A 16899-nucleotide genomic window follows, 5' to 3' on the forward strand; every position below is an offset into this window, starting at 1 on the left:
TGTTTAATGTTAATCTTTTCCTCATGCTCTTCCTCCCTGTTCTGTTCTTAGTTGCTCTCTTTATATCAAAGAAGACATTTGGCATTTGTTTTTTAAGGATTGGCTAGCTTCGCTTAGCATAATCTGCTCTAATGCCAGGAATAGGATAGTTTTGAAAAGTATAAAATCCTGTAGAAATTGGAAGGTACTTCAGCTTTATTTTTGGATACTGGGGATTGAACCCAGGAGTGTTCTACCACTGAGTTACATCCCCAGCCTTTTTTTTTTTTTTTTTTTTTTTTTTTAATTTTGAGACAAGATCTTACTAAATTGCCCTTGAATTTGTAATCCTCCTGCCTTAGCCTCCCAGGTCTCTGGGATTATAGGCCTGTGATACCATGCCTGGTGGGAGGTATAATCCTTAGAAAGCTAATTTAGCTAATCAGAGGAAAAGCCTGAGAATTCTTCAGGTGACAGTCAAGAGATTGCACTAAGCCTGAGCCTTTCTACTATTTCTTTTTCTCAGTTTGGTTTTGAATGATGTCCAGTCTTGGCCATCATTGGTTCAAGGAATTTGATATCCTGTCTGGCTGTTAAGGACTGTAAGCCAGAAAGCTGTGATCAGAGTAGTCTTATAAACTTACACTGCAAGCTGGAGGGTATCACTCAGATATATGGTGTGTAGGACAGTGAATGCTTCAGATAGGGATTTATTTAAGATCCAGTAGTGGGCTGGGGATGTGGCTCAAGCTGTAGTGTGCTTGCCTGGCATGCGCGGGGCGCTGGGTTCGATCCTCAGCACCACATAAAAATAAAATAAAGATGTTGTGTCCACTGAAAACTAAAAAACACAAAAACAACAACAAAAAACCCAGTAGTCTCTGGTTTCGCGCATATTGGGACCTCTCTTTAAGTGCCATTTCCCCTAGGAATTGCCCCACACTGCCTGGATGAAGGCACCGTGCGGAGTGTCATCACTGAGGAATTCAATGGCAGCAATTGGGAGAAGGCCATGAAGGAGCACAAGACCATCAAGAACATGTCTAAAGAGTGAGCTTCTGCTTCTGCCTTCCTGCAAAGGAGGAAAGAGTGGGGCCAGCAGCTCTCTGGCCCCTGGGGCCCTTCAGTGGGTGCCTTTGATGTGGCTGATCCCAGCCTGGTGGCCTGTGGTCACCTTGGTTTCTCTAGTTTGCTCTAGCTACCAGTTTCTTTAGGCAGCTCTTTGTCCTTCCTCAGCCCGATTTTGATGTAGACTAGTTGACCCTTTTCCTTCTTTTCCCCAACTTTTGTGTGATCTTTTGGAAAATAAATATTTTTAACATTAGTGAAGTCACTGTGGTTCCTCATTTCATTTGTACTTTGATTTTTACTCCCGAGGCCATTCACTGAACAGCACCTATTGAGCACTGTCAAGATGGCTTGTAACTGAAATAGGAAGAGAAGACATATGAACAGTGACTACAACTAGAAGATTGTGCATGACTATAGTTCATGTGAACTATGAAGGTACAGATCTAGGAGTTCAAAAGAGGGTTAGTACGGGAAGACTTGGAGGAGGTAGAGTGTAAGTCAGTCACAATTTTTTTTTTTTTTTTTTAGTTGTAGATGGCTATAATACCTTTAGTTTTAATTTATTTATCCTTATGTGGTGCTGAGGATGGAACCTAAGGTCTCAAATGTGCTAGGCAAGCACTCTACCACTGAGCTATAGCTCCAGCCCCAGTCACATTGTTTTTTGAAGGTGAATCAGCTTCTAAACTTTTTTCTTTCTTTAATAGTGGTAAAGTACACATAAAGTAAAATGAATCATCTTAAACATTTTTATAATTCAGTAGTGTTAAATACATTCACATTGTTGTTCATCACCATCACGAATCTCCAGAACTCTCTTTATTTTATTCCTTAGTTGCAGTTGGACACAATACCTTTATTTCACTTATTTTTTTATGTGGTGCTGAGGATCAAACCCAGAGTCTCACACATTCAAGGTGAGTGCTCCACTGCTGAGCCACAACCCCAGCTCCCTTCATAACTCTTTATCTTGTAAAACTGAAACTCTGTTCCCATTAAACAATTTTTTCCATTAAACAGTTTTATTCCATTTTATCTAGGAAAGATACAGGGGAGAAGGAACTGTAAATGGAGGTACAGCAAGTATAGAAGTCAGAATGGACAGTCTTTGTTTTAGTCTCAGGAACATGGGCTTTTGTGTGTGTGTGTGTGTGTGTGTGTGAGAGAGAGAGAGAGAGAGAAAGAGAGAGAGAGAGAGAACCCAGGGGAGCTCTACCACTGAGCTCCATTTCCAATCCTTGTCATTTTTTATTTTGAGACAGGGCCTGGCCTCGAATTTGTGATCCTTCTCTATACTCTGTGCTCTGCCATGTGTATTTTTAAAATTATGCCAATACATATGCCCTCATCAAATGTTATATGGCATTGTATAGTATGGGTATATTTCCACTTTTTAAAAAAAATTTCAAAAATTTTTATTTATTATTTTGGTTAGAGATGCACACAATACCTCTGTATTTTATTTGTTTTTATGTGGTGCTGGGGATGGAACCCCGTGTTAACCCATCGCCTCAGTGTGCTATGCCAAGTGCTATACTACTAAGCCACAACCACAACCCCTAGTTTATCTTTTTTTTTTTTTTTTTAAAGAGAGAGAGAGAGAGAGAGAATTTTAATATTTATTTTTTAGTTTTCGGCAGACACAACATCTTTTTATGTGGTGCTGAGGATCGAACCCGGGCTGCACGCATGCCAGGCGAGTGCGCTACCGCTTGAGCCACATCCCCAGCCCTTATCTTTTTTTTTAATGGAAATTTTGTTGCCTTTTTTTTTTTTTAAATATTATACAGTGTTGATGAATATCCTTTTACATGTTTTGTGTATGTGGCTTTTATCTGAGAATATAGATGTGGAATTGCTGGATTGAAGGATATGCATATTTTAAATACTAAAAAACTTCTAAACTTCTTTCAAAGTGTATATTCTGTATGCAAGATCATCAACCTTTAATATAGCAGAGTGACCTCACTGACAGCTTATGTTATCAGTCTTTTTAACTGTGACCACTCTTGGGCAAAAAAGTTTATTTTTAAAATTCCCAACACTGTGATTACCTGTGAGTACCATTTTGGGGTTTAGGGCCATTTTTTATTTTCTGTCCTGTCAGTTACTTGATTGTGTCCTTTGTCCATTTTTCTTTGGGTTATTTTTTGATACATTTATTTTAAAAATTAAATAAGGGATTAATTATATTAATAAATTAATTTTTGGATAATTCTCATATTTTGCAGATATTATCTGTAGCTTATTCTTTTTAGGGTTCAAATTTTTTTAAAAAATATTTTTTAGTTATAGATGGACACAATGTCTTTATTTTTATGTGGTGCTGAGGACCAAACCCAGGGCCTCACACATTCGAGGCAAGAACTCTACCACTGAGCTACAACCCCAGCCCCAGGGTTCAAATTTTTAAAAGTATTTATGTTTGTGGTACTGGGGAATGACCCCAAGGGTGCACTGAATATCCCCAGTCCCCTTTTACATGTTTTATTTCGAGACAGGGTTTCACTATGTTGCTGAGGCTGACTTCAAATTTGCAATCTCTTAACCTCAGCCATGAATTAACATATGTGTGCTGCTGCACCTGGTGGGTTTTAATTTTATTTTTTAAAAATATTTTTAGTTGTAGATGAATGCAATACTTTTATTTATTTTTATGTGGTGCTGAGGATTGAACCCAGGGCCTCACACGTGCTAGGCGAGCGCTCTACCACTGAGCCCCAGCCCCCAGGTTTTAATTTTTGATGGAGCCAAATTTATGTATTTTTTCCCTCCCCTGTCTTTCAAACCTGTGACTTTATGATTCATTTCTTGTTTGAGACTCCCTTCTTTACTGAAACCTGTACTTACCTGTACTTTCTTCTGATAACTTTCAAAACTTTTTTTTATTTCAAAAACATATAGTTCTTTATCTTGTTGGGAGGGGATAGGTTTTTTTTTTCCTTTAAATTTCACCAAAGGTATGAGAAAGAGGTTAATAACTGGTTTATCAACACTTTTGTTGGCTAATCCATTCATTCCTCATTGATTTAAAATGTTGCATTTACTAGGTACAAAATTAGCAGCAGGAAAATCATAAATTAGAGGGTGGCCTCAGCAATTTAGTGAGACCCTGGTTCAAAATAAAAAAGGTCTGNCTACATTGATGTTCTTTTTGCTTTTATTTAACATTATCTACAAATTTTGAATAAAAATTTATAAGTGATGTAATAATACCTAAATTTTTGCAAAATAAACTTCACTGACTTGCTTTAAATTATAAATTATGCATAAATCTCCCAGTGTGCTCTGGCTTCCAGCTCTAACTGTAACCCCAAGAGAACATATTTGAGAAATAAAAAGCATATGGCATTTTACTTTTATGTATGGAGATTTTCTCTAGTGTGGTTCTTCCTTAGTTGCAATCATGATTATTATTGGTGTATTAACAACTAGCCAAATCTAAGGAAATCTTCTGAAATTAGAATGGACATAATCTCTGTGTTCTATGACACAAGTAACAAATTCTATTAATATTCTATCAATATTTAATTGCACCATTCAGAATGAACTGAGAACACACAAGTGCACATACACACAAGCACACACATACACACCTGCATGTACGTGGTGGGGGGTGGGTAAGAAACAGAGAGTAAGACAGAGAAAGATAAGTTATTCCAGAAGAGGGTAATGTTGCTGTCTGCTGTTTTATATTTTTTTATTTATGACAGTATGGTTTTCATCTTCTCTGCCTGGAGAGGGACAGCAATAGCAGACTGCAGAAACATTTACTCTTCATTTATCAATGGAAATTATTTCTGCAAGGATATTTACACGACAGGGAAATATGCTTAGATATTTTGTATAGAAAAAATGCTGCCCTCATATTGTGTTTCTTTTTATTTAGCCAAACTGCTGAGCTCAGCGTATCCCACAACCCATTGGGAAGTGTCTAATAAATCTCCAGTCCTACCAGATATTGAGAATAGCACAGTTATACGGCAAATACATCAACAGTGGGAATAAGTGTGCATATAAAATGAACCAGTAAAAGGACCAGCACAATTTTATCGGCACTACTGAAAAAGTTTTATTTGAGAATATCTAGAAGATCAAGTTATTTGTTGTTTATATTCCCTATTAATCTTACTAATCTGGATGTCACTTCTTAAACCAAAAATTTATAGCACTGTGATGCAGATGGTAGGGGGAGTGTTGAGCTACCTTCTTGATTAGTGAAAGAATGGTTGGAGGGGGGCTAAAGAAGGTATGTTATAAAGTAAAAAATGTAAATAAATCTTGTTATCATAACCTTCTGTAATGAATTGCATGTATGTGGATTTTCCTTCTTCAGACATTAACTATGGCCGTAATCTGACAGCATTTCCATTTAAGAATAGTTGGAGAGTTTCTTTATATCAGAAATTAGAAATCTGTGAGTTTGGAATCACAGGTTGCTGATATGTAGATTTGAACTGTGGGACTAGATATTTTTACAGGTGGACTTAGGTAATGCTCTAGTCTCCATTTGCATCATGTACATAAAGGTTATAGAGCTCTGAGAGAAAATATTTTTAATATATATATATTTAGTTGTAGATGAACACAGTTCCTTATTTATTTATTTATTTATTTATTTATTTATCTATTTATTTATTTATTTATATGTAGTGCTGAGGATTGAACCCAGTGCCTCACACATGCTAGGCAAGCACTTTACCACTGAGCCACATCCCCAGCACCTGCAATCTTATTTTTTTGTTTGTCCAAATGGGATCTTGTCTTTACAGGGTTTTTTTTTGTAAAGACAAGATTTTCTTTTTCTTTTCTTTTTCGCACTTGATTATTGCTGGTAGAAAGGAATGCTATTATTCTTGGCATTTTTTTTTTTTAAATACTTTAGTAGAGCACATGCTAGGCAACCTCTTTACCACTGAGCTATACTCGCAGCCCTTGCTATAATGAACTTATTTAGGTCACCTTGATGAATTTCTAAGCTAGCCTGCCGAAACTATCCCTCTGCAGTGGGACAGTTTGGCCAGTGAGTCAGACACTACTATTGGTCCCATAAGTGGAAATTGTCTTACTTTAAGTTTCCTTAGCCACCATCAAGTGGAAATTTCCTGCTTGTTTAGAAGGAAGAATTTGATACCAGCCAAGAGGAGCTCTGACTAAGACAGTAAGTAGGGATGTTGCATGCCTTGGGTAGCATCCTAGCTGCCCTGGAGTGAGTCCTTGCCTGGAGAACAAGCCAAATGGAGGCCTCCACCCATGTGGTGCCCCTCTCTCCTCTCTTTTCCCAGAAACTGCCTTTCCTATGATATTCCTACACATGCCCCATTGAGGAATTTGGAGACTTGTTTGTTCCAACTTTTTTTTTTTTTCCTTCTGAATTCATAAAGGAAGGAAACAAGGACTATAAGAACTTCTGAGGTCAGATTCATCTAGCTATAGTTGGTGGAAGTCCAAGTGCTGAGATTCTTTCAGGTCCCTTTCCTGAAAAGGAAATCAACCTCCATTTCTTTAAACCTCAAGGTACAAAGGTCAGTGCTTACGTTTCTGAGTGATGAAAAGCTCAAGGAATATCTGTTGACTCTCTGTTCTGCCATTCTTGGGGCAGGAGGAGCAGGACAAAGTTCCAGGTTATATGATGATTCTAATTTCAGGTTAACATAAAAGATATTCCACCTTTTAAAAATTTTTTATTTAGTTGTAGATGGACACGATATCTTTATTTTATTTATTTTTAAGCAGGGCTGAGGATCTAACCCAGTGCCTCACATGTTCTAGGTAGGTGTTTTACAACTTAACTACACACCCCCGCCCCAATTTTCCAGGTTTTGCTGTTTCCTGGGGTTACTTTCCATTCAATAATATCATATGATTATTTCCATCAACTTGACCCAAAACCTCAAGAGAACTAACACTGGCAATTTTGAGCTTTATAAGTTCTGACTTTTTATAGATAACTAGAATTCTTGCCCTTGTGACCTCACTTCTCTGAAACTTCTTAGATTTCTCCCAGGTGGAACTTAGTAAAACTGTGTGTCATTCAGCTTTTAATTGCTGGTCACTTAATTTCAAAATCATGATCATATTTTCAGCATGGATAGGAATCTCATTGGCAGGATAAGGCTGCAGGTGGTACACACAAGGGTCAGCAATCTCAAAGTTCAGAGGGATAGTTCTATTCAAATGGATTTTTCAGTTTTTGTCTTAATTTCTGTATTTTGGCTGCTACTGAAGTAGAATAGTGTTTCATGTGTTTTGGCCAAATGGCCAAAAAGGTTTCCTCTTTTGTGAATTTTCCATCCTTAATCCTTGGTGTGTGTGTGAGTGTGTTGAGGGGCAGGTACTAGGGATTGAACCCAGGGGTGCTTTATCACTGAGCTACATCCTTAGCTGTTTTTGAGACAGGGTCTCTATGTTCCCCAGGCTGGCCTTGAACTTGGGATCTTTTTGCCTCAGCCTCTGGAGTAGCTGGGATTATAGGCGTTCACCAACAAGGCCTTAAACTGTTTTTATTTGAGGACATTTGTTAAGGATATTAGTACAGCTACTACATGTTACTATATTTTTTTAAAAAAACATTGTCTCAGTGGCAGAGAGTTTGCCTAGCATCAAGGTTCTAGGTTCACTCCCCAGCCACCCCCCCCCCCCCCAAATAAAGCTTCACTGTGAAATCTCCTTTCCTTCACCTTTATGGATTTGCAGCCTGGCTTGGTAAGGTCAATCATATTCCAAGTATGTGTGTGTGTGCATTTAGTCTTCAGAATTTCTTAAATGATATTTTAGTTTTTATAGTGTTTATCCATAAGTTTTAATTCATCTAGAATGTATTTTGGTATATGGTATGATGTTGGGAGTCTTTACTTCTTTCCCAGTGCATGGCCAACCATCTTGACATCATTTTCTCCAATGAATTGAAATGTCACTTTTATCATGTAGTTTTCTCACACAATTTGTTTCTGGATTTTTCTCTTCGATTCAACATCTGTTTACTCTTGGGCCTATATTTTACTGTTTTGACTGCAATGGCTTTATATGTTTTAATATATAGAAAGACAGGCCTCACATTACTGTCCTTTTTATTATTTATATTCTGACTATTCTTGGATAGTTCTTTTTTGAATATATTTTTATTTTATATTAAAATTTATTTTCATTTATTTTATGGTACTATGGATCAAACCCAGGACCTTGTGCATAGAAAACTGCTCCAGTTCATATAAAAAACATGACCAGAGGCAAGTGCTCTACAGCTAAGCCATATTCCCATCCCAAAGTAACTTTTTTTTTTTTCTTTTTCTTTTTGGTGGTACTTGCGATGAAACCCAGGACCTTATATTTACCACTGAGGTAAATCTTTTAGTACTGAGGAACCATCAAACTGTTTTACACAGCAGCTGTACCACTTTACATTCCCATCAGCAAGTATGAAGGCTCCAGGTTTTTTTAACATCTTTTTTTTTTTTTTGTACCAGGGATTGAACTCAGGGACTGTACCACTGAGTCACATCCCAGCCCTATTATTTTTTTAAATTATTATTATTATTTTTTAGTTACATATGGACATAAAATACCTTTATTTTATTTTAATGTGGTGCTAAGGATCAAATCTGGTGCCTCACATTTGCAAGGCAAGTGCTCTACCACTTAGCCACAACCCCAGCCCTATTATGTATATTTTATTTACAGACAGGGTCTGAGTTGCTTAGTGCCTTGCTTTTGCTAAGGCTGGCTTTGATCCTCCTGCCTCAGCCTCCTGTCCCACTGGGATTACAGGATTACGCCTGGCTCACATATTCACCAACACTTATTTTCCTTTTAAAATTATATCTTAGTGGGTGTCAAATAGATTCTTATGGAGGTTTTGATTTGTATTCTCTTAGTAACTAGTGATGTTCTTGTGCTTGTTGGGTATCTATATATCTTCTTTGGAGAAATGTAATTCAAGTCCTTTACCTACCTAAAATTTTATTGTTGTTGTTTAGTTGCAAGATTGCTTTGCATAATCTGGATACAAGACCTTTGTCAGATAGATATAAGATTTGAAATATTTTCTCCCATTTTGCTTTCATGATAGTGTCCTTTGATGTACACAGATTTCATTTTTTTTTCTTTTGTTGCTTGTGCTTTTAGTGTTATATTTAGACAGATTTTAGCATTAGCTAAAATCGACCTTTAGTATTATATTTAGGAAACCACTGTCTATTACAAGGTCAGAAAGATCTATAACTATGTTATTTTTATGTTTTCTAAGACAGACTTTAGCATGAGCTAAAGTCGACCTTTAGTATTATATTTAGGAAACCACTGTCTATTACAAGGTCAGAAAGATCTATAACTATGTTATCTCTTAAGAGTTGTACAGTTTTGGGGTTGGGGATGTGGTTCAAGCGGTAGCGCGTTCGCCTGGCATGCGTGCGGCCCGAGTTCGATCCTCAGCACCACATACAAACAAAGATGTTGTGTTTGCCGAAAAACTAAAAAAAATAAATATTAAAAATTCTCTCTCTCTCTCTCTCTAATAAAAAAAAAAAAGAGTTGTACAGTTAAAAAATGACTGAAATTTTAATAGTAATTGTAAAATTAATATACATCTTCCTTAGGCTAAGGGTGTAGCTCAGCCTAGCATATGTGAGGCCTTGGGTTGGATCCTCAGGACCACTATAAACAAACAAACTAACCAACCAAACTTGTATTTTTATGCTGAAGTTATTTCTTGATTTAAGTTCTTGACATTCCATTTTCATTTCTGTCAAGTAATACCCAATATAAGAAATCTAAAATTCTCTCATTTATTATAGACTTTATTAGTATTTCTTGCGTTTCTAACACAGTTGTCTTTTCTTTTTTTCTTTCTTTCTTTTTTTGTGTGTGTGTGGTGCTGGGGATTGAAGCTAGGGCCTTGTGCATGTAAGGCAAGCACTCTACCAACTGAGCTGTATCCCCAGCCCCCACAGTTGTCTTTTCTAATACTTATACCAGTTTTTTATTTTTCTGTGTCCCTTTATCAGCTTGATCCTTCAAAACATATGGATATTTTTCTTTGAAAAATGAAATAAGCCAACACGTGGAAACTCTAATTAAGGAAAAGAGAAAAAAAAAGTATAGTTATTGAGAAAAGAATGGATAAATAGCCATAAAAGTGAAAATTCTACCTTGAGTTAGTTTTAATATGCTGGATTTTGGTAGGGTCTTCATTATTTATATATATTTTCCTCCTATTTTTCTTAGGAGTTGTTATCAGGAATAATGGCTGCATCTTGTCATCTTTCAGCATCTATTAAGTACACGAATATAGTTTTTCTTTTTAACTTGCTGATATAATGAATTACTTTAATGGATTTCCCTAAGTAGAACCATTCTTGCATTCCTGGAATAATACCCTACTTGATTGTAGAGTAGTGATTCTTTTGTTGCATTGTTGGATTCAATTTGCTAATCTTTTATATTTTTGCATCCATATTCACAATAAAATTGTCAGTTTTCTCTTTTTTTTTGTGGTAATTCATGTTTTATCTAAGAATTGGAGGAACTGTCTATTTTATGCTTTAAACAGTAGTAAAACCATCTGGGCTAGGAACATCGATCGTATAATTGGTAAATCTATTACAACTGCCTTCCTAATTTCTCCAGTGGCTGTTGGCTCTGTTCTTTTTTATCTTTTTTTTGTTGTTGTTGTTGGTACTGGGGATTGAACTCAGGGGTACTCACTACTGAGCCACATCCCCAGACCTATTTTGTATTTTATTTATTTATTTAAAAATAGTTTTGTCATAATCTCTTTTTTAAGTACTAGGGAATTGAACTAATGGATGCTCAACTACTGATCCACATCCCCAGCACCCCCCTCCCCTTATTTATTTTGAGACAGTCTCACTAAGCTGCTGAGAGCCTAGCTGAGTTGCTGAGGCTGGCTTTGAACTTGTGATCCTCCTGCCTCAGCCTCCTGAGCTGCTGTGATTTGGGAGTCTGCTAGCATGCCAACTCGTAATCTATTCTATTGGTGTGTCCGAAGTTTATTTAATGAACCCTTAATTGAGAGACCTTTGAACCAGTTCAATATTTTACTATTAGAAATAGTGTTTTGGGGCTGGGGATGTGGCTCAAGTGGTAGTGCGCTTGCCTAGCATGCGAGAGGCACTGGGTTCGATTCTCAGCACCACATAAAAACCAAATAAAGATATTGTGTCCACCTAAAACTAAAAAACAAATTTAAAAAGAGAGAAATAAATAGTGTTTTGGGGCTGGGGTTGTAGGTCAGTGGTAGAGCATTTGCCTAGCATGTGTGAGGCACTGCGTTCAATCCTCTGCCCCTAAAATAAAGATATTGTGTTCATCTACAATTTAAAAAATGTATAAAAAAAGAAGTAGCGGTTCAATGTCTATTTTGACATACCTCTTTAGTCATGTGGAGTAAATCTATAGTATAAATTCATGGATATGGTAATACTGGATCAAAGCGTATGCAATTTTGGGGCTGGGTTTGTGGCTTAGTGGTAGAGTGCTTGCCTAGCACTGGATTCGAGCCTCAGCACCACATAAAAATAAAGATACTGTGTCTATCTACAACTAAAAATATTTTTTTAAAAAAGTGTATATAATTTTTCTAGAAATTACCAAATGGTCCTCCATAATTTTATACATCCACCAGCAATGTAAAAACAGCTAGCTTTTCTTTAATTAATCGGATTTTTTATGTGTGACATTATACTGGCTATACAAATTATTTTGGCTTCACATTGTATCAAAAGTATTTCTCTTGGGGCTGGGGTTGTGGCTCAGCTGTAGAGCACTCACCTAGCACGTGTGAGGCCCTGGGTTTGATCCTCAGTACCATATAAAAATAAATAAAAATAAAGATATTTTAAAAAAAGTATCTCTCACATCAAAACTATTCATAGGGCTGGGTGTGGTGGCACATGCCTATAATCCGAGCAGCTTGAGAGTCTAAGGCAGAATGATTGTTAATTCAAATCAGCTTCAGGAACTTAGCAAGGTCTTAAATCACTCAGTGAGACCCCTGTCTTTAAATAAAATATAAAAAAGTGGGGCTGGGATTGTGGCTCAGTGGTAGAGCACTTGCCTAGCATGTGTGAGGCATTGGGTTCAATCCTCAACACCATATAAAAATAAATTAATTAATAAAATAAAGGTATATTAAAAATAAAAGGTCCATCAACATCTAAAGAAAAAAAAAAGGGGGCTGTGGATGTGGCTCACTAGTTAAGTACCACTGGGTTTATTCCCCGGTATGCCCCACACCTACCCCAAAAACCCTATTCATAGAAGGGTGAGGTGGCACACACCTGTAATCCAAGCAACTTGGGAAGACTGAAGCAGTTTGAGGCTAGCCTCCAGCAACTTAGGGATACCCTTTCTCAAAATAAAAAATAACAAGGGCTGGGGATGTACCAAAACAAAACAATACTTATTCATAAACAACAATAAATCTTTTATAACTGTAAATGTCCACTGTTGAAAGATGACCTTCCTAGTTAGTATTTACCTATGGATTTAGATATCAAATATATATCTACTTATATATTTGCATGTTATATATTTGTATATTCATTTAATAAAAATGAGATTCCTAACTTGCTTTAAAATTTTTAATATATTATGAACATTTTCTTTGTTATAAAACTATTACATCACTGGATTTTTCCAGTACTGCTATTGTAAGTAATAGTATGATGATCTTTGTGTGTGTCATTTTCACTTTCTAAGTATTTCCTTGGATCAGAAAGGAAAGACTAGTTTAGTGTTTGTCTTCCTAGTAGCAAGACAGAGGTCACCCCCTGCCACCACATTCCAGCCAATGTTAGTAGCTTGCTTTTGGTCATACTTTTATGTGGAAGATTTTAGGAGATATTGACAAATTTTCAGTGGACAAATCACACAACCAGATTTGCTTTTTCAATTTCAGCTTCAGGGCCTAATAGTTCTGTCAGTCTCATGTGGTCTTAGGAGGCATATAAAATAATGGTGACATTGAGTAAAGTGGTACAAGTTGGGTGGAGAGTCTAAACAAGCAGATCTCCAACCTGTTGCTATGCAGGAAGCAATTCCCCAGTTTTATGTTGCAGGTTGGGGATACTCACTGGGCAGGCAAAGCACACCAGGATCTTTTGTCTCAGGACTTTTATGTATGTTAGTCCTTATGCTTAATGCCTACTTGATTATTTCTCAGAAAAATAACAGCAGCTAATCTTTCCTGGCACCGAGAGCTAGATTCTTTGTTATGTACCCTAAGACATCCTTTTGTTCCGTTCTCTGAAGTTAAACCATTATTCAGATGAGAGAATTGAGATGGAGAATCTTGTGTCTTGTCATAGTTATGTTGCTTGTCTTCTGGCTTCAAACCTAGAGTCACTTGCCGCTCTCTTCACAACTAAGTTTCCCTGTCTCAAGCCACTTTTCTGGACCATGGGTTGAACTTTGCCTATAGCTTACAAGCCAATCCTCTCAGAAAGTTTTATTTGATGAACCATTTAAAGACATCAGGTTCTTAAGTGTTTTTTTTTTTTTTTTTTTTTTTANTTAGCCTAAGGAAGATGTATATTAATTTTACAATTACTATTAAAATTTCAGTCATTTTTTAACTGTACAACTCTTTTTTTTTTTTATTAGAGAGAGAGAGAGAGAGAATTTTAATATTTATTTTTTAGTTATCGGCAGACACAACATCTTTGTTTGTATGTGGTGCTGAGGATCGAACCCTGGGCCGCACGCATGCCAGGCGAGCGCGCTACCGCTTGAGCCACATCCCCAGCCCCCTTAAGTGTTTTTTTTAAAGTTCCAGATTTATCTTCCTATTTCCTACTTCTCCCAAGACTGAGCTGAGATATTCAGTTATAAGTGTTTGAGAGTCAGGCTCAGGCAGTCTGTTCTGCATACAACAGAGCCCATTACTGTGAAGGACACTTGGGTGCATCAATCCATGATTGTCATGTTAAATAGAGGATGATTTCTCCAGCTCCGATAAAAAGGTAAACCAGCCAGAAAAAAATTTAGGGAATTATGGTTGAACTAATTCAATAGACTGTAATATTTGTGTGTGTGTGTGTGTGTGTGTGTGTGTGTGCGCGCGCGCGCGCGCGTACACGTGCTATTCTTTTTTGGTACTGGGAATTGAACCCAGGGGTACTTTACCACTGAGCTACATCCTCAGTTCTTTTTTATTTTATATTTTTGAGATAGAGTCTTGTTAAGTTGCTGAGGCTGACCTTGAACTTGGAATCCTCCTGCCTCAGCCTCCCAAATTGCTGGGATTATAGGTGTGCATCACTGCACCTGGCACATGTATTTTCAGTAAATCTATGATTTGGACATGTCTCCTGGCATCCATGTGTTGGACATATGGTTCCCAATGCATTAGTGTTAAGAGGTAGGATCTCTGGGAGAGGACTGGGTCATTTACAGATTAATGAATTATCATGGGAGTAGTTTTGTTATAGAAATAAGCACTTTGGCTAACTTGCTCTGTCTTGCCATGTGATGCCCGCTGCCTTATTATGATCAGGAAGCTCTTCATTAAATGTCAAGCAGAAGCCTGTGTCTTGCTCCCAGCTTCCAGAATCAAGAGTTAAATAAACCTCAGTTCTTTATAAATTACTCAATCTGTGGTATTCATTTATACCAACCCAAAACTAAGACAGCCTACTTCAGAAGCAATTAAAGATCCTACCTGTAAGTGTTTTTAGTACATTCTGCATTCATTTGTGATAACAGCAATTTGTCTGGGCTCTGTGCTAGGTGTTTGACATACGCTTTGTCATTATGCAAATTATTTTTCACAAGAATTTGTATTATCCTTGGGTTGGTTTGTTTTCAGTTCTTCATTCCACCCTGACCCCCTCACCAGAGGAAGAAGCCAGAGTTTGGGTAGCCCATTGGCCAACAGGGTCTCCCTTTGCAGAGGCACTTAGCTGGGAACTCCTTTGACTCAGGAAGATAAGCCATCTCCAGGCAGACCCCTTGTCTTCCTGATCTACTTTTCTCCTTTGTTCCTTAGATCTGAAAACTCTTCAAAGCCTCAGAGGAAGTGCAGTGAGTTGATTCTCATGTACCTGGAGAAGAGAATATAGAGGCGGCGGAACCAGAGGAGTTGGCTTCTATGGCAGTACATGGCTCTCTAGAAGAATCAAAGGGGACCAGTTATGGACATTTGATCTGGAGCTATTTCTATTACTCTCAGAGTTGTTTCCTCATCTGAAATCCCTCCTCCCACTAATATACTTTGTGCTATAGCATTATTTGGTTTCGTTCTATAGCCCATGAACCACTCTGGATTGACCTTCCCTTCTCATCTCCTACTTACTTCATTGTGATTAAAGCAGATGATGCTAAGGGTACCTAAAGCACTTAACTATTGGCACAACAGTCTACAATCATCATCTCAATGTGAATAACCGTGTTATTCTAATAATAGTATGTACTATTATTATTGCTTTTTTTCCCCCCAGTAAATAGATGAGGACACTCATTAATCTCAAATAGCTAGTAGGTAGCAGAGCCGAGATTCAAACCCAGAGCCATCTGATGGACTCTAGAGCCTCATTTTGCTCTGCTACCTTACCTATACAACACAAACAGAGGTGTCCGAGGGGAAGCAGGCTAGAATGCTATGCCCAGACTTCTCTGAATTAGGTAAACTGGAAGACATAATCACTATTGGGAAAAAAAAAGGAAGGTACACAGGTATGGGTTAGTCTTCCCACCTAACAGAGGAAATGTATATTTTCTTGTTATTTGGACCTAGTACAGTTCCATTTTTAAACAGATCATGGTAACTGGTTTAACTATGTAGGACATATATATAAAAAATTGCTATTGTTCTCTAAGTACCATAACTTAACTAAGTTAATATTATTGCAAACCTTTATGTAAACCTTAATGTAAATGTAAATATTTATTGTCAGAATATATGTGGTTTTAGAGCTGTAAACTTACTTGTGATAATCATGATTTGGATGGTAAAGGGAATCGGAATAGAACTATCTCACTATACAATCTAGGAAAAATGTTACATAGTATTTTTTCCACAGCAAACACAATGAAAATTATAAGTGAAATTTATTATCAGAAAACAAAAAGGAGGGGCTGGGGATGTGGCTCAAGTGGTAGCACACTCGCCTAGCATGCATGAGGCACTGGGTTCAATTCTCAGCACCACATAAATGTAAAATAAAGATATTGTGTCCACCTAAAAAAAAAAAAATTAAAAAAAAGAAAACAAAAAGGATACATGAACTCAAGAGAATAATGTTAATATTTTGAAAACCATAATAAAAATAAAATGTTGATTTATTTATTTAAAAAATATTTTTTTGGTTGTCAATGGACCTTTATTTTATTTACATGTGGTGCTGAGAATCAAAATGTTTACAAAAACACTGGGAGAGGGCTGGGGATGTGGCTCAGGCGGTAACACGCTCGCCTGGCATGCGCAGGGTGCTGGGTTTGATCCTCATAAAATAAAATGGGGATGCTGTGTCTACCGATAACTGAAAAATAAAAATATTTAAAAAAAAAATCTCTCTCTCTCTCTAAAAAAAAAAAACCACTGGGAGAAAGGATGACCTTTGTAGTCCAAACCATACTTGATCTGTCAGCTTGGAACAGATTCTAAGTTAAAAGGGTTTCCCACAGTATAGTGCCCAAGTGCTTAAATCTTTCAATGACTTTTAACATTCCTTCAATAAGATGGGCACTTACAAAAATTATTCATTGTCAGGGCTGGGGTTGTGACTCAGTGATAGAGCACCTGCCTGGCATGTGTGAGGCACTGGGTTCAATCTTTAGCACTGCATATAAAGTAAAAGTCCATTGACCACTAAAAAAATAATAAAAAATTAT

General features: G+C 37.1%; 2 protein-coding genes and 1 long non-coding RNA gene across 5 annotated transcripts in view; 2 read left to right on the top strand and 1 right to left on the bottom strand.

Annotated features, from left to right (window-relative positions):
• The window catches only part of Cenpv (centromere protein V), a gene marked incomplete at its 5' end in the record, with an annotated part of 11392 nt that extends 10089 nt beyond the window's left edge, over positions 1 to 1303 (top strand). Inside the window, one exon of the mRNA XM_015506797.2 lies at positions 909 to 1303. Coding sequence (XP_015362283.2) covers positions 909 to 1033 — 125 coding nt within the window. The remainder of the gene's footprint in view (positions 1 to 908) is intronic.
• A 339-nt stretch (positions 1304 to 1642) lies between these two features.
• LOC125611383 lies at positions 1643 to 16122 on the top strand. Its single transcript, XR_007341571.1, has 2 exons — positions 1643 to 1967; positions 15056 to 16122. It is a non-coding gene; the product is annotated as an uncharacterized LOC125611383 (long non-coding RNA).
• Pigl (phosphatidylinositol glycan anchor biosynthesis class L) overlaps positions 14828 to 16899 on the bottom strand; it is an 86687-nt gene continuing 84615 nt past the window's right edge. For 2 of the 3 annotated variants that reach the window (XM_048786100.1, XM_015506824.2), the window contains one exon: positions 14828 to 15175. In XM_048786100.1, the coding sequence (XP_048642057.1) occupies positions 15156 to 15175 (20 nt within the window). In that variant the 3' untranslated portion in view covers positions 14828 to 15155. The remainder of the gene's footprint in view (positions 15176 to 16899) is intronic. The other variant, XM_015506825.2, reaches the window with a different exon arrangement.

The sequence above is a fragment of the Marmota marmota genome, unplaced genomic scaffold (assembly GCF_001458135.2).
Source record: "Marmota marmota marmota unplaced genomic scaffold, marMar, whole genome shotgun sequence".
NCBI lineage: Eukaryota > Metazoa > Chordata > Mammalia > Rodentia > Sciuridae > Marmota > Marmota marmota.